At 42.3% G+C, this 21,652-nt stretch overlaps 2 protein-coding genes across 4 annotated transcripts in view; one reads left to right on the top strand and one right to left on the bottom strand.

Annotated features, from left to right (window-relative positions):
• Window positions 1-761, top strand: part of DLGAP5 (DLG associated protein 5) — a 46,391-nt gene extending 45,630 nt beyond the window's left edge. For 2 of the 3 annotated variants that reach the window (XM_055538120.1, XM_055538118.1), the window contains exon 19: window positions 230-761. In XM_055538120.1, the coding sequence (XP_055394095.1) occupies window positions 230-370 (141 nt within the window). In that variant the 3' untranslated portion in view covers window positions 371-761. The remainder of the gene's footprint in view (window positions 1-229) is intronic. The other variant, XM_055538119.1, reaches the window with a different exon arrangement.
• Window positions 762-2,952: 2,191 nt separating this feature from the next.
• Window positions 2,953-21,174, bottom strand: LGALS3 (galectin 3). Its single transcript, XM_055538122.1, has 6 exons — window positions 21,070-21,174; window positions 14,000-14,021; window positions 12,083-12,451; window positions 8,321-8,409; window positions 4,702-4,867; window positions 2,953-3,255 (listed from the first exon to the last, which is right to left on the bottom strand). Exons 2-6 carry the CDS (start codon window positions 14,015-14,017, stop codon window positions 3,100-3,102), a joined length of 798 nt encoding a protein of 265 aa, XP_055394097.1. The 5' UTR covers window positions 14,018-14,021; window positions 21,070-21,174; the 3' UTR covers window positions 2,953-3,099.
• Between the last annotated feature and the right edge of the window lie 478 nt (window positions 21,175-21,652).

The following is a 21,652-nucleotide window of genomic DNA, read 5'->3' as shown; positions in this document are numbered from 1 at the left end:
TATAAGGTATATATTCCTAATATACTTTGCAATTAAAAAAAAAAAACTATATTTTGAAATTAGATCCGTGGAGGGTAGCATAACATTATGTTACTAAGAATTTTATCATTGTGTACAAAAAATGTCATTTATATTATTAATTAATCCACTACTAATTTGAAAGATTGAACACTCACTTGGTAAAACTCTTGATACTTACTTTAGTGGCTTTTCTAAATTTCTTCTCTAGCCAGGCCTAAACTGCAGTAATACATTCATTCAGGTGGAGAGAAGACATCAAGAACAGATCAGACACATTTCCTTTGGTGGTAACCTGATTTCCTTTTCACCTCTGAGGCCTCTCAGTGGAGAACAACCAGAAGAATTTTAAATTTAAAAATAAATCCAGACATTTTTCTTCATGTTATCAGTGCTATGTTCTTAGAATATTGAAAAGTTGAAGAGTGTTTGTGTTCACTGCTATTCAAGCCACTTGTAGACTGTTGGCCCTCCTTAGGTGGATGCAGAACCTGTGGATACTGAGGGCCTGCTGTTAAGAGATTTAAGCATCCTTGAATTTTGGTATCTGTGTGTGTGTGAGGAGAGGGGGTGATCCTGGGATCAATCCAGCCACCCCCCTCAGGATTCTGAGGAATGATTGTGTAACATTTTAATATTCAGTGTTCATCAAAGTGTATTTTAGATATGATACTATTTCTCAAGGGAAGTGGGGATATGTTGTATATTAACCAATGCAGAATAAAAATGTACTGTGCCTTGCCTCTCTTGTTTAAAATGTATAAGCTTAAGTTAAGTATACCTACTCAGAGCTTACTAACATTCTTCAGTTTAATTGAAATATAATGTTAAACTTTGACAAATATTTGCATTCTTTTATACTTTATTCTTAATTTGAACTCTTAAATTTGTTGATATTGAACAGCTTGCATATTGCATTTTCAGGGTATGTTGAGTTTCTTTAGATATCAATCAGTATATTTGAAATACTTTCTCCTTTATAAAACTCTTGACTATAGGATTGTAGAAGACAGGGCCATCAGTACAACAGAGCACTAAGATGACTCATAGTAGCGAAAGCTTGCCATCAGACCTGGGGCCAGTTATTTCTGTTTGCAAATGAGGTGAGTGTTGGAGGTACTCACCAAACAAGCAGCAACTTTATGGATAATTCTTTAAGATGAGGGCCTTCCAAACAAGAAAGGAAAAGCACGTCCACTTTTGTTAGAGGAAGTTGTGTTGGGCTTGTAGAAAAGACAGTATTATCAAAGTTGGGAGTTTTCTAAGGGTCCAGGGCCATGAACATGTAAAAGAGATGAGTACAGAGCAACCCAAGACTTAGAACATATATAAAGCAATATGTAATATAACAATAAGATAATATTTGCCCTCAAGGATAGAGTCAGTGTGTGCATGCTCAGTTGTGTCTAACTCTTTGCAACCCCGTGGACTGAAGCCTGCCAGGCTCCTCTGTCCATGAGATTTTCCAGGCAAGAATACTGGAGTGGGTTGCCATTGATAAAGTAGATGAGAATAAAACAATGTCAGTCAGTAAACATGATTTTTTTTTAGGTTTAATAAGATGTACTGTTGAATCACTTAGAAAACTTTTGGCTGTTAAGTAACAATGCAATGAACTCCAATTGGCTTAACAATAAGGAAGTTCATTATTATAATGTTGTCATGATGATTTCAGGCACTTTACAGTCAACAGCTCAATGATGCCTCAAGGTCTAACATCTGTTCACAGTTCATTCTGGCATCCTTGGTGTCAGCATCTCTAGCACTGGGTCCTTTGGGGCGATAAGATGGCTGCTAGTGGTACTCAGAGCTATGTCCTTCCTTTTAGTTTGGTTAGGCCAACTAATGCCACATCTCCATCTGCGTCTCATTTGGGGTTTACTTAATCAGGATTCCCTGTTTTACCTGGGATTATACCTGGGTAAAACCAGGACTGTTATGTAGCAGGGAATGAGTCAGGTAGGCAGCCATCAATATGCCCTACAACTAGATGGAGTGTCCTTGGGCTACTGGATTCTAGGCTTATGAGGTATTAAGAAAACCTTTAAAGACAAAATGAAAGAAAACTGGGTAGAACTAGAGCTTTTCCAAAAATGAAAAAAGAAATGGGATGAAGTGAAAATATGAAGGCCTGTCCCCCTCTTGACAACACTAAAGGATCATCCCAGCTCAGAGTCCCTGTAGGGTAGACTGAGGCGTGGATGCTCCACTTCTCTCTCTGCCTAGTCATGTACTTTCTTGTCTTCACAGCTGTTGAGAAAAAGGGCATATACTCCCTCATAAACCTCCTGCATTCTGATCTCTGCAGGAGATCATGGTTGAGAAGATGGTACTGTAGAAACAGCAACAGATCAAATAATATTTCGGTTTTCTATAAAATGAAGTGGTCTGAGCATATCCTACTTTTGAAATTATATTAATCTTTGACCTTCCTGGTAATGAAGAAGGGCAGAAAGGCATGGTTGATAGAGTATTGACAATGGGATTTTCAAATAAAAACCTACTTTTGTCCTTCTACAAATCTGGAGATTTCATAAAACCAAAAGAACCCATAGGAAGATCGATATTGGTATAAATTAATGATTTAAAACCGTGAAGTATAGTTTAGAGAGATAAAATAGTTACAAGAAGTCCAAAAGGTCATATGTATGTAAACTTTGCTTTTCTTATTTCCTGAATATGTTTCCTTAAGTAAGACAATAGGAGAATGATTTTTTTTTGTAGTATCTATTGGTTTTTACCAAACTCTAGAAGAGAGAGGTTAATTTTGTGGTAGTATTTACTCCTGATTTCTTTTTAAAAATATAGTTTTAAATATTGAAAACTGGGAGACTCTAATGCAGTATTAACATTGCCACATATTTCTTTTTCCTTTAAGTCCATTGTGTATTATCAACAATAAATTGCCCCAATTAAATTACATATAAAGACGAGTAACTCTTAGAATATTTATTAAATCAGTGATTTACAAGAAGAACATTGATCAATAAAGGTAAAATTTTTCACTCAACATGAACCTTTTAAATGTGTAAGGTTTACGTTCAAATTCATTTCTTTAAAAAAGTATCTGCCCATTTAAGATTATATCATAGTGTGCGAAGCACTGGTGAGAGTTATGTCACCAGAAATTCCCAGCGTGCTGATTTCCCTGAAATGTTTCACCCGATGATTGTACTGCAACAAGTGAGCATCATTGACTGCAACCTTGAAATGGTCAGGTTCAACCAGCACTTGTATCTGAAATGGCACATACACAAAACTGTTAGAAATGCCCATTCCTTTTAAAACCAGTCTGGCCTAACCTCAGGGTGTCTAAAATTTCATCTTTCTGATCACTTGTAGAACTAATCAAAGTCAGAAATGCTAACTTTCCAGAAAAAAAAAAATTCCAAATTATTCAAAGATTTAAATGGAACAAAATGATAAATTGTTAAAAGGATATATAATTGAAGCCACAGAGGAAAAGATTAATCATTCCTCTACATAAAAACTTAAAGCTTTTGTATGGTCTCAAACACTGAAAGTAAAAATAAAAATAAATGCTAAAGTAGGAATTCTCTGTTGAGAGAAGTGAATGTTATGAAGATGGATAATAACCAGTTTTGGCAAGAGTAAGAGAAACATAATCTACCAGTAGTTAGAGGATGCATTAATTCTAACATCATTTTGGAAGCAGCACTTTGGCAATATCTTCATCTTAATTTTAAACATATATATATATTGAATAAAACTACTCTTCTAGGAAGCAAAGATGTATTAGGATAGTTATCACAGTATTTTAGTAAAATAAATAAAGCTTTCCAGGTTTTATCTGTTTGCAATATTTCCATACTCCAAATTTTCATCAGTAGGGTACTGGTTGAATTACTGCATATCTAAACAATGAAGTATTACTAGGTGACAATGTTCTGAGAAGGAAAGATGTCCACCAAATGTAGAATATAGACCCTGTTAGTCCCTGTCCCTGAGGAGCTGATGGTCTAGTTGTTTTATTGTCCACTGTATAGTCAACCCTAACCCAACATTGTGGACCTAATATTTGTTGAAGCCATGCTTAAAAATAAAAAATGTGTTGCTTGTCATAAGAAAACACTGGAAAGATAACTCAAGTTGTAACCTTTGTGAGGATGGGGGAGGGGTAAAGGATGGAGGACTTTTTAGTAAAAAAAAAAAATCTGTAAATTTTTCTTTTCATAAACAAGCATGAATTAATTTTAGAGTTTAAAAAATTTAGTTTTGATTGCCATGCTAACCATGCAGTTTTAAGGAATTAAATCTCAGCCCAACTATATCATAAAGACTTTATAGGGGACTTCCCTGGCAAGTAGTTAAGACTCCTTGCTTCCACTGCAGGGGGAGCAGATTTGCCCCACAGGCCTCACATTACAGCCAAAAAAAAGATTTTCTGCCTTTTAAATTAAAGATGCTATGTTTCTCATTTCCAGAAAATCAGTTTAGGGTTGACTAAACTCAGAGGGCTGGTAACAGGGACAATGGTGAGGTGCCTAAATGGAGTTGAGGAATGTGCCACTATTTCTGAGACCATTCCCCTGGGATGGGGAGCAGATGTACTAGTTAGGTGTCCCAGGACAACTGATGAAAATTAATTTCCAGTGTGTTGTGGTTTAAGCTTGATTCCCCATGAGAAATATACATTATCAATATATAATAGCAATAACTTACCTTGAAAGGTTTACCACTTTCAAATGGGAAAACCATTTGTCTTTCTTCCTTTCCCCAGTTATTATTCAGCTTTGAATTGCAAACAATGACTCTCCTGTTGTCCTCGTTGAAGCGTGGGTTAAAGTGGAAGGCGACATCATTCCCTCTCTTGAAATCTAAAGCAAGTCTGTTTTAAGTCAAAAGTCAGAGTTAGTAAAATGATTCGAGTTGTACATTTGTATCAAGTGAAGAACATATACTTTCCTAAGGAGCAAATCATTTATAAAGTACAGGACAATTTTCTAAACAGAAAGCAAATAAACAATAGAATGGGTTCAAGCTGGAAAGTATACTGGGCCAAGTCCAGTAATTCTACCTCATGTGTGGGATGTGTGTTCCAAGACCCCCAGTGGATGGCTGAAACCACGAATAGTATTGAACCAAATTATCTGTCCAACTATACACACATACTTTTTCCTATAAAGTTTAATTTATAAATTAGGTACAGTAAGAGATTAACAACTAATAAAATAGAAAAACTATAGCAATATATTGCAAAAGTCATGGTCTCTCTCTCTCAAAATATTGTATACATTTAATACCTTTCCCATCTGAATTAAACATTTATGCACTGGGGCCATAATTTCTACATTTTGAGATATGACAAAAAAAAAAGCATGAGTTTCTTTTTCCTTTCTCACAATTTCATGGGCAAAAGATTTGTACTTACTGTAGATCTTAGCAACCTCAGTGTATAATTGTTTTCTTTCCTTATTGAGTACTGACCCCTTTTCACTTCAAGAGAGCCCTTTACAGCTTCTCTTTGGCATATGTGAATTGCCAGCATCACTACTCTTGCTTTTGGGGCCATTATTAGGTAAAATAAGGGCTATGTGGACACAAGCACTGGGGTACCATGACGGTGGATCTGATAACTAATAGACCAGATATGCAGCAGAAAGGGATGGTTTCACAGCCTGGGCAGGATGGGGCTGGACAGCATGAGATTTCACCATGCTGTGTACAATGTTGGCAACTTAAAACTTATGAATTGTTTATTTCTGGAATTTTCCATTTAATATTTTCAGACTGTGATTGACCTTGGGTAACTGAGACTGTGGAAAGCAAAACCATGGATAAGGGGCACTACTATATTGGACATACTACCACGGTATCCCACGGTAAACAAGACAATATGTGTCGAGTTTTTAGCCTTGTTGTCTTTGGTTATATCCTATTCACCCGTATTTCCCTTATTACTATCTCTACATATAAACATGGTCAAGGTTTCCTTGCAGAGGTTTGGGGCCACTTTGAGGGCACTTTATACCTGACATTATGGAAATACGGCTACCTCTTTCCTGCCCTGACAGGTTACTTTCAATCCCTGTTAAAAGTAAACCAGTCACATAAAGTGCTATCAAATCCCTGGCTTCCTCATCGTTAACTGGAAAACCTAGTCCTAAAACAGCAAGAATAATATAACATAGTTAATGTTCAGTATCCTGTTGCTGAGTTGTAAAGTCATAATAATAAATGTGTTAAACATTCTGTGATGTGAAGTGGAATTAATGGAAGTGCTGGATAAACTTTCTATCCTGATCTCTCTCCTTGGATGTTAATACAAACACAAGTTCTCTGGCTGTTAAAGCACTACCCTTTGCACATGGGTTCTCAAAAGTGTGCTCCCCAGAGCACTAATATCAGAAGCAGCTGGTTCTGTTAAAAAAGCAGCCCTTGTTTTAAAGCAAGGTCTGCATTCTAGACCTATTAACAATGATCCTTTGGGTGTTTTCATTCACCCAGTAACAGATACATACAACCATCAATGATTAAATTCACAGAAAAAGAACCAATATAGTCAAATGGCAATAGAACTTGTATTTGACTTAATATGCAATGCTTGTACTTTCTCAGCAGTGAAAAGGTAATTGTCATCTCTACCACTTTAAGGATTTTTCTTCTTTCGTGCGATTCCTCACATAGATTTTGCAGCTCAAAGCAATACATTTCTCAGTTTACTACCACTTTAATCATTTCAACCAAAATTGGTTTTAACCTACTACAGTCTCTAACCTTTCTAGTGGTGGTGGTGGTGGTTTAGTTCATAAGTCATGTCAGACTCTTTGCGACCCCATGGACTGTAGCCTGCCAGGCTCCTCTGTCCATGGGATTTCCCAGGCAAGAATATTGGAGTAGGTAGCCATTTCCTCCTCCAGGAGATCTTCCTGACTCAGGATTAGAACCTGTGTCTCCTGAGTGGCAGGCAGATTCTTTACCACTGAGCCACCTGGGAAGCCCAACCTTTCCAGTGTGATAGTCCTAAGTAAAGCAAAGATGCTATTGTGGTTCTGCTTAACAGCAGCTGCCTCAGGAGAGCCAATATTACCTAATCATGAGTGCTGCCTGCACAGGATCAGGGCTCTGGGTCCTGTGTTATTTTGGGAGGCAAGGTGGATGAGGATACAGGCAGAAGATATATTGAGTATATGTTTTGTAACTTGCTGTGAGACCAGTTTTACTGTGTAGGGAAGTACTGTGCTGAGAGAAGCTGTCTAGGCTGTGTGGAAGGAAGAGCTAGCTTAAGATAGTGACTACCTCGTAGAGCAAGAGGAGGCTGGCTGGAGGCGGAGTGAACTGGTTGGCTGAATGTAAAATGATCCGATCAGAACCTGTCCACCTCCTGGTAACAGAGGAGGTTGCTCCCGCTGATTCACCAGGATCAGAGTGACAGGTACTCACAGAGGCTGTTTACAGAATTCAGTAAACCTGTGTACACAGCTCGGAGAAGGAAATGGCAACCCACTCCAGTGTTCTTGCCTGGAGAATCCCAGGGACAGAGGAGCCTGGTGGGCTGCCGTCTCTGGGTTCACACAGAGTTGGACACGACTAAAGTGACGCGGCAGCAGCAGCTGGTACACAGCTTGAATTTGTACCTTTTGTGTATTGTCTATAAGACCCAGAAACAGATTAATTAATGGCTGTAGGAACTTTAATGGTACCACCAACCTCAAGGACAGACATACTGAACAGCTTCAGGATATATGTAAATATAACCAGTGGTGATAACCAGAGTCCGGTGTGCCAAGGCAGCTGTAAATCAGCATGGATTTTCCGAAGTGAGCTCAAAATCTTAGCCCCTTCTAGTTCACCTCAACCAAAGCAGTACCAATGGTAAAGACTGATTTATTTTGACCAATTACTTTGTCAAGTTAAAACTTTAACTTGTAAAGTTTTTTCAAACCTTTTAAGTAAATAGTGTCTACTCAGAACACTGGGGTTCCCCATCTTGTCACTTATCACCTGTAGACCAGGCCAATAGTATGAACACGGAAAAGGCAACCAAGCTCACAAATCTGAGAGTGTATCATGACCTTCACAGCTACAGGGAGATTGTACCAATATGAGGACAGGAGGTATAATATTTAAGCTCTCAGATCAACTAGGCATCTTTTTCTTTTTGACCCAAGACTTAGCAAGGGATTTGTCCTCTTGGTGAGATTGATTTATGGGAAAATCACAAACGATGGTATAGCCAAGATTCTAAATGTAATTTTTAAAATTCTATTAAAATTTAAAACAGATCACCCTTTATTCCAAAATCAATCAATATGTTAGACTTGCTAATTTTGCTCTTTACCTGTTCGCATTGGGCTTTACTGTACCCAGGATTGTTATCAGCATGCGAGGCATGATTCCTCCAGGTAAAGGCAGGTCATAAGGCACATTCTGGGAATAAAAAAATGTGTATATATCAATAAAGAGTCATGTTCTGGGGGACTTTCCTGGCAGCCCAGTGGTTAAGATGCTATGCTTTTGCTGCAGAGGGTGTGAGTTCAGCCTAGTTCACCCCAGTCGGTGAACTAAGATCCCACATGCCATGCGGCTACCCAGCCTCCACCCCCCTCCAAAAAAAGAGTCATGTTTTCTTGAGGGAAGAAAGAAAAAGACATTGCTAGAGTTCAACCACTATTAATATATGTGAATAACATGTAACCCTACTTTAAGCCATCTTTTCAGACTCTCAGGCCACCTTGTCCAGGGCCTAAAGAGAGATGGCTCCCTACACAACTACAACAATCAAGAAAAAGGCCATCAGTTAATTAGTGCCAAAGACAATATGTTCCCTTCTGGAGACTGTATCTCTCATGATAAGGACCATCCTAATCTATAACTCATCCATGGAGCCTGTTTTTTGGAAAGGCTTAAGCTAGACCTTGCAATCAACATTAACATTTCTGTGCCACCCTTAAGATCCTTGTCATATGACATGTTCGTCCTGGTGGTTCTGCTCCCTGCAGGCAAACACTGTGGCACCTTCTCGGCCTCTGAGGTGTTCATGTTTAATTCACACAGGCCCCATGTGGTGCTTTAAAGGTGGCAGGTACTCAATGTTTGTCGAATGGGAACTTTCCAGTTAATACCTTCCCCATTTCATTTGACAAATATTTACTGGCTGTCTATGTTCAAGGTGTTATAAATATTTCCACTGCTCTATCTTGGCTTCTTCTCTTTTTCCTTTAAGATTGTTTCCCCCTGGGTTCACTCATTGCCCAAGTCTTTTTCTCTCTAGCTCTGATCTGATCTGTATTAGTCTTGTGCTTCTTCCCATCTGGCTTTGCTACTGGTGCCACAAATCCAACCAGTGTGAACTGCAGTGGTCTCCCCTGCCTCTCCCCGATCTGATCCCCTTCCTGAGTTCCTGGTTTGGGCTGACCTTTGGCTGGCATTCTCCTTGTCCAGCCTTGAAAAGCCAGAGTCGTTTCTTGACTCTTTGTTGTTGGTGTTTAGTCACGGAGTCATGTCTGACTCTTTGACAACCCCATGGACTGTAACCTGCCATGCTCCCTCTCTCCATGGGATTTCCTAGGCAAGAAGACTGGAGTAGATTACCATTTCCTTCTCCAGAGGACCTTCCCCACCCAGGGATCGAACCTGTGTCTCCTGAATTGGCAGGTGGATTTTTCGCCACTGTTAAAGTGCTGTACTCAATATGTCAGAAAATTTGGAAAAGTAAGCAATGACCACAGGACTGGAAAAGGAACGTTTTCATCCCAATTCCAAAGAAAGGTAATGCCAAAGAATGTTCAAACTACCATACAATTGTACTCTTTTCACATGCTAGCAAGGAAATGCTCAAAATCCTTCAAGCTAGACTTTAACAGTGTGAACTAAGAACTTCCAGATGTATAAGCTGAATTTAGAAAAGAGGAACAAGAAGTCAAATTGCCAACATCCATGAATCATAGAAAATGCAAGAGGATTCCAGAAAAATGTCCACTTCTGCTTCATTTGACTACGTGAAAGCCTTTGACTGTGGATCACAACAAACGAAAATTCTTAAAGAGATGGGAATACCAGGCTACCTTACCTGCCTTCTGAGCAATCTGCATTTAGGTCAAGAAGCAACACAATGAACTGGTTCAAAATTGCAAAAGAACTGGTTCAAAATTGCAAGAGGAGTATGTCAATGCTGCATATTGTGACCCTGCTTATTTAACTTCTGTACAGAGTACATCATGTGAAATGCTGGACTGAATTAAGATTGTTAGGAGAAATATCAACAACCTCAGATATACAGATGATACCACTCTAATGGCAGAGAGTGAAGAGGAACTAAAGAGCCTCTTGATAAGGATGAGAGAGGAGAGTGAAAAAGCTGGCTAAAACTCAACAATCAAAAAAACTAAATCATGGCATCTGGTCCCATCACTTCATGGCAAATAGATGAGGAAAAAGTGGGAAACGCAGATTTTATTTTCTTGGACTCCAAAATTACTGCAGATAGTGACTGCAGTCACAAAATCAGAAGACCCTTGCTCTTTGGAAGAAAAGCTATGACAAACCTAGACAGTGTATTAAAAAGCAGAGACATCACTTTGATTCCAAAGGTCTGTATAGTCAAAGCTGTGGTTTTTGCAGCAGTCATATACGAATGTAAGAGTTGGACCATAAAGAAAGCTGAGCACCAAAGAATTGATGCTTTTTAATTTTTGGTGCTGGAGAAGACTCTTGAGAGTCCCTTGGACAGCAAGGAGACCAAACCAGTCAATCCTAAAGGAAATCAACCCTGAATATTCATTGGAAGGACTGATGCTGAAGCTGACATTCCAATACTTTGGCCACCTGATGTGAAGAGCCTACTCATTAGAAAAGACCCTGATGCTGGGAAAGATTGACGGCAGGAGAAGAAGGGGGTGACAAGGGATGAGATGGTTGGATGGCATCAACAACTCAATGAACATGAGTTTGAGAAAACCCCAAGAGATAGGGAAGGACAGGAAAGCCTGGTGTGCTGCAGTCCATGGGGTCACCAAGAATCAGACTCGACTTAGCGACTGAACAAAAACAAGACTTAACCACTAGATTCTGGGGTTCCTGCTCTTTAATCTCTTTCCCACTGCCTCTTCCTTCCAGACTTTGCATATTCCTGTCTCAACTGACTACCTGTATGTGGTCCAGGTCCTGCACATCACCTCTCATGCGCCTAATGCTGTCTCTCTGCTCTCCTCTAAGCTGACCAATAAGCAGAGGAAATACTCTCTGTGCCATCACACTCTTGAAAGGGGCTGATCTCACACTGCTATTGAACTCTTTTCTCATATGTATCTTTTCTCACAGCTAGACTGTTTCAAGATGTGTCTGGAGCCCCCAGAGTTGGGTTTTATGGTTAGAATTCATTTATTAAAATGAGTTTTAATATAAATGAAAATTCAATCCTTAGATCACAAAATTATCTTTAGAAGGTTTTTAAAAACCAGATTACTGTGGTTGCCCCAAATTTCCCCTCTATGACCATGGGAAGGTTGTATAACCCTGCCCTATGTCCTTACTTGCAAAGTGGCGATAATAACAGTATCTTACAGGGTGCTTATGGAGTTGAATGAGAGCATCCATGTAGAAGCACACAGCTGACACATGTTATATATTCAGTGTTTATCAGTAATAATAACAGCCATTACTATGATCTTGATTTATATTAAAGCTGCTTTACAGATGCCTTCAAAACACACATTAGCTTCTCTATAAACTACCAGTACATATACTAAACACCGGAAACTAATTTTTCTATTGAACCAACATACACTGTGCCTGGTCCTTGCAAAATGGCTCTAAGCAGTCAGTTTCAAGCTTCAGGTCTCCCGAAGCCTGATGACACTACCGCTCCAGACAATTACCATTTTCTTTCTTTCTTTCTTTTTTAATATTTATTTATTTGGCTGTGTTGGGTCTTAGTTGTGGCATGTGGGATCTAGTTCCCTGATCAGGGGTCGAACCCAGGCCCCCTGCACTGGGAGCATGGAGTCTTAGCCACTGGACTGCTAGGGAAGTCCCAGCTGTGTTCTTTATTAACTTGGTCCTGAGCACATTGAAGTTTACTAAATGATTCACTCCATCTTACCAGTGGTCCAGAAGGGATGCCATAGGGACTGGCAGCAGGGTAGGCTCCAGGAGCACTTGGCTGTGCAGGAGGCGGGTAGGCCCCAGGTCCGGGGTAGGCACTCGGTGCAGTTGGCCCAGGATAAGCAGGTGCTGTTGGGCCAGGGTAGGCCCCAGGAGGTCCCTGTCCAGGGTAGGCCCCAGGAGGTCCCTGTCCAGGGTAGGCCCCAGGAGGTCCTTGTCCAGGGTAGGGGCCAGGAGGGGCCTGTCCTGGGTAAGCCCCAGGATAGGCCGCTCCTGGGTAGCCTCCTGCCCCAGCAGGCTGGTTTCCCCATGAACCAGGCCAACCTTGGGGGTTTGGTTTTCCAGACCCAGATAAGGCATCATTAAGCTGGAAAAAAAGACATTAAAAAATTTATAGGATGAAAAACAATCACAACAGAATTTTCAGGAATATGTGATCTAAGAATTAGAGGGATGTGGTGAAGATACAAAATTCATATCAATAAAGTTTTTCCTACCTTTTAGTTTTGAGTTCCTAAGACTAAAATTTGACTATGGTATTATACATGCTTTATCACTTTACTCTTGCCTCCCATCATCTCAGATCATTGAGGGTTGCCTTTTTGTAATTTGCAAAAGTAAGGAGCTAGCCATTCTCTATGTAAAAGCACATACTCTCTAACTGACATTAAAAAAAAAAAAAAAAGTCACAAAACTCAGTATACTCTTGGGCTGCAAAACCTGCCACCGAGCCGGCCCTGGTTGCGTTGGCCTTCACTTTGCAGGATGTCTACTGCACTTTGGGTTGGCCAGGTAAGTTAGCACTTGGTGGCATCCAGGCTAGTACCAGAGAGGCTGCCTTGTACACAGGGAGAAGCCTGCGATGTAGAGTCAGAAGGTTTGGCTTAAAATTCAGTGCCATCCATCAAGAAATCCAGTGTTATCCATCAAGAAATCCAGTGTTATCCATCAAGAGATCCAGTGTTATCCATCAAGAGATCCAGTGTTATCCATCAAGAGCTCCAGAATTTCAGAGCCATCATGTCACCTGTATAGGACTTAGTGTCTTTGCTTGTAAAATGGGGATAATGATCTATTTCATATGATTGTTGTGACAAACAAGTGAGGCGGCATTTGGGACGGCTCTTTACAGACTGCGAGACCGTGCCAATGTTGGATTGTGTCCTTTCTCTCCAGGAAGAGACTGCTTTCTCCCTGCCTGTTTTATACAGTGTTGAGCACACTGCCAGGTGGTACATGGAAGAGGTCCAGTAAAGACTTCTACGTTGACTGAATATCATCTGCCAGGATTGTCTTTGATGCATCGGGAACACAACCCTAGATCTGGTGTTGGGGCAACACAGTGAGGCTGTGAAGGGAGCCCATGTGGCCTGGGGGAGGGAGAGAGAAACAGAGGGCTCCGTGATGATGGAAAGCAAACTGGATTTAGAAAACAAACCTGAGCAGAGCTCGTGGCTCTAGGTGACGTGTCAGTCCATTAGGATATTTGGGAATACATAAGCATACTAATAGGAATTTGTTTTGGCTGCTTCTTACTCCAGCATTTGGGAAGGGAGAAGGAGTTGAGGGCACTTTAGGATTAAAAAAAGTCAGGTTGCTCAGAATGAACCACACTGCCCTTTGCTCAGTTGGCTTCTCAGCTCCCACCGGCAGAATCCATCAGCTTCTGTCCTAGGCCTTTGGTAAAAGGGTTACTGTTAGTGAGGCCTCTCTCTGCCTGGCTTTCTTCCCAAACCTGTTGCTGCAAAAACAAGACTCCACCTAACAAGCCCTCATTGGACAGATGAGGCCAGAAGAAGCCACGTGGTGGGAGAGTTAAACAGGAAACTTGAGTGGTTAAAAAACAAACAAAAAAACCCTCATCCTGCATGAATGTATATATATTAAGGTAGGAAAACAGACATAAAACACTTACCGAAAAACCGTCTGCCATTTTCCTGAAAGGAGAAAAAAAATCAGGGGTTATCATTTGATCTTAAAAGATTTCACTGGTTTCTGTATGAACATCACAAACAGCTCATTGTGCAGGTCAAATACAGGCATTCTCTAAACACAAACAAGTCCATTCTCCAAATATGCCAAAATCAATGGTGGGGAACCACAAAAATGTCTCAACGGGTGAATGTCTCCACCTGAATCACCAGGCCCTATTTAACTCATAGCTGAACTCTAATCACACTATTTTGTGGCTGCATCCTGGAAGTAACAGGCTATACAGTGCAAGTGGCAGAGCAGGAAGTACAGTACTCTGCCGTTTCCTAGGTAACAAATGTCAACAGTCCTGGTTTGTCTTTGGTTCTCCTTCACCTACCTTCCTGTGCTTTTTTTTTCCACCACCACATAAAAAGTGTTCATCAAATGAATCTTGCCCACCTCTCCTCCGGTTCCCACTGATAGCCCCACACCCTCTTCCAGGTTTTAGGAGGAGGCCGTTGGTTCTTCCTCCTAGTGTTTGAAAGACAGTCTCTGCCTTACCCACCCCAGTGCCCAAGACATAGCTGCTGCTGCCCACTTATTTCTTCATTTGCACAAATGTGTGCCTTTTCTGTGCCAGGCCATGGGCGGGCTCAGGTCTGGGTTTGAAGATGGAATTGGCTAAGATGTATCATCAAAGGGTCCAGAGGCCAGAAAGGGTCACAAGTAATGGGTGCTGTGAGCCAGACTATGTGCTACGGGAAGTCACAACTGGAAAGATGACTTCTAACAGGGACAGTGTTGAGCGAAACATTGAAAGAAAGGTGAGACTGGGGATATGAAGCAATAGCGAAGAAAGGCGAGCAAAAGATGTACTGTTTTTTTTGTTGTTTTTTTTTGTTTGTTTTTAAGGTGTTTGTTATTCCACGTGAAAATATCTGGCAGTATAACAAACCAAGGTTTTAAAAAAAAAGTCAGACAATTTGGAGGAAAATATTTTGGGGTAGGATGCTACCAAAGAGGGCTGGCCTTGCCCAAAGCTGCCTCAGTGGGTGGCCATGAGACCATCATTCCTGCTTCTCTGGCTCCTCCCTCAGTGCCAGTTCCCAACAAACAAGATGTTCTACACTTCCCCCGGAGCTGGTGCTCTTGCGGTGAGGAGAGGAGGGCAGCTTGGGACTCCTCGGGCCTGGGTTATTTTCTCCGCCCAGAATCACCTGTGCTAGGGTCAAAGTTACCTGGATCTTCAATAATCAGAATCTTTTTCCTTAAGTTGTCTACATGTGTGTGCAGAGTCACTTCAGTCATGTCGGACTCTTTGCTACCCTATGGACCATAGCCCACCAGGCTCCTCTGTCCTTAGGATTCTCTAGGCAAGAAAACGAGTGGGTTGCCATGCCCTCCTGCAGGGGATCTTCCTGACCCAGGGATCAAACCCACATGTCTTACATCTCCTGCACTGGCTGGTGGGTTCTTCACCACCAGCACCACCTGGGAAGCTGTAAGTTGCCTACTTGTTAAAGTTATTCAATTATTCTAAGAAATGATCCATTAAATGGTGGCTACTTGATAGGTCCTAAAAATACAAAATAGTAGACTTTTTGGTAAAACAAAAGCAGACAAAAAGTCCTCCTAGAACTTAATATATGCTTCACTTATACACCAGATATTTTATCTTACTCTGCTATTACTTCTAATATAGTTCAATATTACCTTCCATTAATTTTTTATTTTTGCACATCTCTTTTTAAATCTGGACATTCTCAAACATATTTGGATACACTCAGGTTATCACTGTGCCCATCTTCCAACTTGGAAACTGCAAGTGATCTAATTGGGAAGTCACAGTGACTTTCCCAGGGCTTGTTTCACTGCGTTTAGTATATAATATTCGACTCTTTAACGCAAAAGTTGGTTCTCCTCTATACTTCCTTCCCCAAAAGACTGCCACTGCCTAGAGAAGTGTGCTGCTACCACAGGAGGAACTTAAGAGTTGTTACAGGGACTTCCGGGGCCATCCCGTGGTTAAGGCTTCCGCTTCCAATGCAGGGGGAGCAGGTCCGATCCCTGGTTGGGGAACTAAGATCCCACATGCCTGGTGGCCAAAAAACCAAAACATAAAATAATATTGTAACAAATTCAATAAAGATTTTTAAAAGAGCTTAAAGAGTTCTTACAGAAAAGGGAAAGAAAGGACATTTTTTTTTTTGGCTATGCCAAAAAAAGGCATGTGGGATCTTAGTTCCCCAACCAGGGATGGAACCCATACCCCCTGCAGTAGAAGCACAGAGTCTTAACCACTGGACTGCCAGGGAAGTCCTTTGAAGGATACTTCTTAAGTCAAGAAATAAAGCTTCTCACTTTGGACGCCAGAAAGAAACAATTTTGGACTTCATAGTAGGCAGAAAGTTTAGTTCTTTTGATTACACAAATTCTTCCATTCCTGAGCAACATAGCAACGACTTAGCAATAACTTTGTAAGTGTTTTGACTTCTTTTAAATATCCCCATTGTGCTGGGGCTTATCCCTGACCTCAACATCACTGACATTTCAGGTGGGATACTTCGCAGGGAGGGGCTCTTCTGTGCATCATGTGCATCCCCGGCTTCAACACACAAGATGACAGCGGCAACCCCACCCCCACCCCAACGCCTGCACTGTGACAACCTAGAATTCTCAAGATGTTTCGAAATAACCCTGGGGAAGCAAGAGGAAAGCAAACTTGTGCCTGGTTTGAGAACCACTGGCCTGAGCTAATGAGGATATGTATCCTCATATAAAAGTACCCATTCAGGTCAATAAAAAACAGAAAGGTAGTTTCAGTTGTGAAAACTAGTTAAAGCTGTACCACTGGCCTCATAAAGTGTCATTAATACGTGTGCTTAGTTGCTCAGTCATGTCCTACTCTTTGCGACCCCATGGACTGTAGCCCACCAGGCTCTTCTGTCCATGGGGATTCTCCAGGCAAGAATACTGGAGTGGGTTGCCACTCACTCCTCCAGGGGATCTTCCCAACCCAGGGATCAAACTCAGGTCTCCCACATTACAGGCTGAGCCACCAGGGAAGCCTATCTTATTAATATAAATCCAGTTAAACTTAGATATGTTTAAAGGCTGATCACAACCAGAAACTCATGCGAAGACAGCTAGCCCAAAATGTAACATTTATTCTTTTCCAAGTCTCCGTTCAAACATATTCAGTTTATTTTGGATTGGAGTGGAGTGGGTTGCGGTCTCCCTCTCCAGCGGGTCTTTTGACCCAGGGATTGAACCTGGGTCTCCTGTATTGCAGGCAGATCTTTTACCATCTGAGCCACCTGGGAAGCCCCATTTTCCAACTAGACCAAAACAACTGGAGAAACCAAGCAGATCCCACTCTGTTTCCGCTGTGTTTCATGTAACACCAGGGAGGACGGTTTGGATTGTGCTCTGACACATTAGAAGCCCATTAGAACAATGACACCCTGTATCTGTGTGATGTTTTCAGTTTATAAAGCACTTTCACACACCTTTCTTATTTTGATTCTGATAATAATCTTATGAGATTGACAGGGAAAAGTTAACATCCTTACTTCAAAGGTGAGGACACCGAGTCTCAGAGAGTTAACATGGTGGCCCAGAGTCATTCTGTCATTGGCAGGCAGGGACCTGAGTCCAAACACCCTGACTCCTAATTCTGACTGATTTTATACTAGTAGCAAACCTCACACTTTGACATTTTAAAGTATAGTCCTTCGAAAGTATTAGTTACTTCATTTAGAAATTAATTCTCTGGCTTACTCATTTGGAACTGCATAAACATGCTGAAATTGTAAACAAAAAAGAGATCACGTTTTTGTTAGAAACTAGCTGGGTGACTCATTCAGTGTGTGGTGATACTGAATACAAGGATGCCATTCTGCACAGTCACTTTGCTAATTATAACCACATTTAAACTGATAAAGCTTGCTTTCCTAAAAGTTGGGTATGCATTGTTTTGATTATATCAACTCCCAACCATCAGCTCTCTGATGGAAAGGTTTCTAACCAATGTTCTTTTTAAATCAAGGTTAGCAACCTTAGAACGTAAAAGGAGAACCAAAAAACAATTTTAAAAAATCTATTTGGATAAACATCTTCCTACTTGCCTGGAAAATTTCTTTCTTTTTAGATGAGTAGCCTATATAAAGAGACAATCAAATGTTGAAAAGGGAAAAAAAAAAAACTTCCCACTTTACAGATACTATAGGTATGTGAACTCTGGCATTCCCAGAATCAGAGAATTTTGAAGTCAGATAAGAAACGCCACATCAAAGGCAAAAACATTTTAAAAATACTATCTGAATCATCACATTTGGGAAAACCTACAGGAATTAGTTCAGTATCACTTTGGAACAAGGAATTTAAACATGAGTCAGAATGCAGACCACTTTTAATCTGCTGTTAATTGCAGCTTTGCCCTTTAATAAAGAGTTGCTATCCACTGTACTATGTTATTCTAGACCCATGTAGCAATTAATTCAGTTGCCTGGATTCCCAGGAGGACTTCTGAAATTTCTGCCCACAAAGGGCCCCAACTTTTATAAAAGCTGTAAAGGAAGTAGATCATAAACTATTTTCTCAGAACCCCAAGCACTGCCCACACTCCTCTCCAAAGAACACAGGAGAGGCAGGCTACTTCCTGGTCTTACTGAAACATGGAACAAGGCTTCAAAAATGCTTATTTGCAAAGCCAAATTCAGAGATGCTAGTTAGGATAAAGGAAACTGGTCCTTTCCTAGGATTTCTTTTTCATCACAGTTCCTCAGCCATAAGGAAGTTAAAGTTACTTTGTACCTCTCAGTTACTGATTTTTTTTTCCCCATATGGAAAAGCTGAATATCAGTCAAGAGAGAACACATGATACTTAGTCAGCGGCAAACTGGAATTACTGCCCTGGCAGGCTTACCACTCAGAATTTAATGAGAAGAATTCATTCAGGCACCAGACACAAAATGTTAACTAGCTGTCCTCAGCAGAAGCCTCTGTCCCAAACTAACAGAAAAGAGAGGCTAAGTTTTTGATCAGTTACCATGAGTCTCAGGTACAAGAAGTTTACAAGCCAACTGGTATTTTAGGTAACATAAGCACCTCAAATTTTATTATATGAACATAGATCTCTACTAGAGATAAGATTTAGAGTCTGACTGAAGAGAGTTCTAGGCAAACAGTATCTAATCATAGGTGAGACCAATAACGGCCTTTTGAACTCACTAGCAATAAGTAATGGAGAAGGCAATGGCACCCGACTCCAGTACTCTTGCCTGGAAAATCCCATGGATGGAGGAGCCTGGTAGGCTGCACTCCATGGGGTCGTGAAGAGTCGGACACGACTGAGCGACTTCACTTTCACTTTTCACTTTCATGCATTGGAGAAGGAAATGGCAACCCGCTCCAGTGTTCTTGCCTGGAGAATCCCAGGGACGGGGGAGCCTGGTGGGCTGCCGTCTGTGGGGTCGCACAGAGTCGGACACGACTGAAGCGACTTAGCAGCAGCAGCAGCAGCAGCAATAAATAAAAAGTCTTTTTATAAAGCTCTTCTGCGTATTTGTAGCATAGCAAAATATCATTGACTAAAGACCTCTCAACAGAGCGAGACTAGCCTACTACATTTTAAAAAATGAGCTGGGGTCAATCTATCAAACAGTGCTCCTCCTCTTCTGTTTCTTATGTAACTTGGTGAGGCATCCACCTAATATTTCTAAGCTCAAAACATTCAAGACCCATCATCAAACTTCTCCCCAGAATATGGAGAGAATGCTGATTTTAAGCAAAAGCCCCCCACATGATTAATTTAGGCAGCTCCAATTTCCCATAGATTAAGGGTGAGGCACAGTCATCTAGGGATTCAAAGACAATGTCTGAAAAGGACATTCTTGTGGGACAATGAATTTTATTACTGAACTTTTATGGAAACACAATTTCCTAGCATGAAAGATCAACTTTGTAAACTTGGGGCAAGTGAATCAGAATTTTGGAAGTTGGTGAAAATTTTTTCTCATGCTGTGCCAAGTGGTCAATTCTTATTGCCACCGTTTTCTGCAGAACAAAATGAGCCTCTCTTCCATTCCTTTTCCAGAATCCTAGAAACAGACTGGGTCACTGAAGTCAAACCGTCCTCATTGTCCAGCAACCCAACTCCCAGGAGTCACTTTACAAATATTCCAGGTATCTGAAATCAGGATCGCTAAGGGCAGGGCATGAAGCCTAAGGCACAACCTCAACCCCAGTGTCCCAGAGCTCCTACTCTTCAAAGCGCAGGCATGTTAGTGCTTTGATTTGAGCAACTCACAATTTAGAATATATTCTCAAACATGTTTTAAAAGCAACCCCCTCCCCACCTGAACTAGGGCTCTGCACACTTGGACCAACATTCAATTCTGCCACACCCCACACGTCCCCAGCACAGGTCTGAGATCATTAATGCTCAAATCTGGACTGGGATTTGCAAAAACTAAGGGTGTGCGGTCTTTGCCAAGCCAGGCACATGCCTACTCAGCCTTGGGGCAGCACCATTTTCTGCGAGGTCAGCATCCAGAGAGCAGCTGCAGCCCCGGACTCGGTTGGCCTGTAGCAGAACACATCCCCATCCCACAGCCAAGCTAAGAGGCGAGGAACCGCCCACAGAGTGCCGGGGCAGTCTCCACCGTGGACGGAGGCAGGGGCACCTGGTTTCTCCCGCCCAGTTGGAGCAGGCAGCTGGGAGGATGCGCGCGCCCCCACCACTCACCACGGGCCACCTGGAGCGCGGGGCGCGAAGCCCGGGCTGAGCCTCCCAGTCGCCACAGAGGGTGACACACCCGTCCGTCGCGAAGAAATGCAGGTGAGTCTTTGTAAGTCGTTGCTAACTTTCCTCGAGTCTCAGACTCCTCTTTTGAGGGCTCAAAGCCAAGGAACCTGGGCCCAGCACGCGCGGTTCCCCGGGGAAGCCAAGCCCCCATCTCCCGCTCCCGCCCAGCCCGGCAAAGGGGGCCGCGCACCGAGCAGCGCCCGGGCGCCCTGGCCTTGCAGCAGGCGGGTGTGCACTCCCGTCCCGGCGCCCCCGCCACTTACCCGACGCCTCTGCACTGGCTCGCGCGTCGCGGGGGAGGCTCGGGCAGAGGTGGTGTGGTCCTGCCTGGGCGGCGGCCGGCTCTGCGCCTCAAATACGCCCGGCCCGGCACGCCTCTCCCGGGGCGGGGCCGCCACCCCGGCCGCCCCCGGCCTCTCCGTGCGAACTAGGCTGGGCGAGTCCTGGTCCCGCTGGATACCCGGGCGCCCAGGCGCCGCGGATCCAGGACGCAGAGGAGACGCCTGACTCAGGACAGCGGTGGGTGGGACCCGCGGCCTCCATCCCTTCAACGTCCAGTCGGTCCCCTCCGCAGCCGCCAGAGGTGGGGTTCACCGCCCTCTCCTTAGATTCACCTGCTAAGGCCTCAGACCAAGACAGGGAGAGAGTCTGCGAAGCTTTTAGTGACGGGGAGGGTCCTGTCACGTTTTCTGAGATGGTGGGTGAGAAGCTCCGTGTCTTGTTTTTATTCCCCTTCGGAACTGTGATGTGGGTGCACACCTCTCAGACCAGGAGCCCTAGATTGTTTTGCTGTTTGCTTCCCACTGCCTCCTCAACATCTGCACTGTGTTTGGTAGGTCCTCAGTA

Source organism: Bubalus kerabau, chromosome 10 (genome assembly GCF_029407905.1).
Source record: "Bubalus kerabau isolate K-KA32 ecotype Philippines breed swamp buffalo chromosome 10, PCC_UOA_SB_1v2, whole genome shotgun sequence".
In the NCBI taxonomy this organism is placed as follows: Eukaryota; Metazoa; Chordata; class Mammalia; order Artiodactyla; family Bovidae; genus Bubalus; species Bubalus kerabau.
The sequence above is the reverse complement of the archived record's forward strand: the minus strand, read 5'-3'. Positions and strand labels throughout refer to the sequence as shown.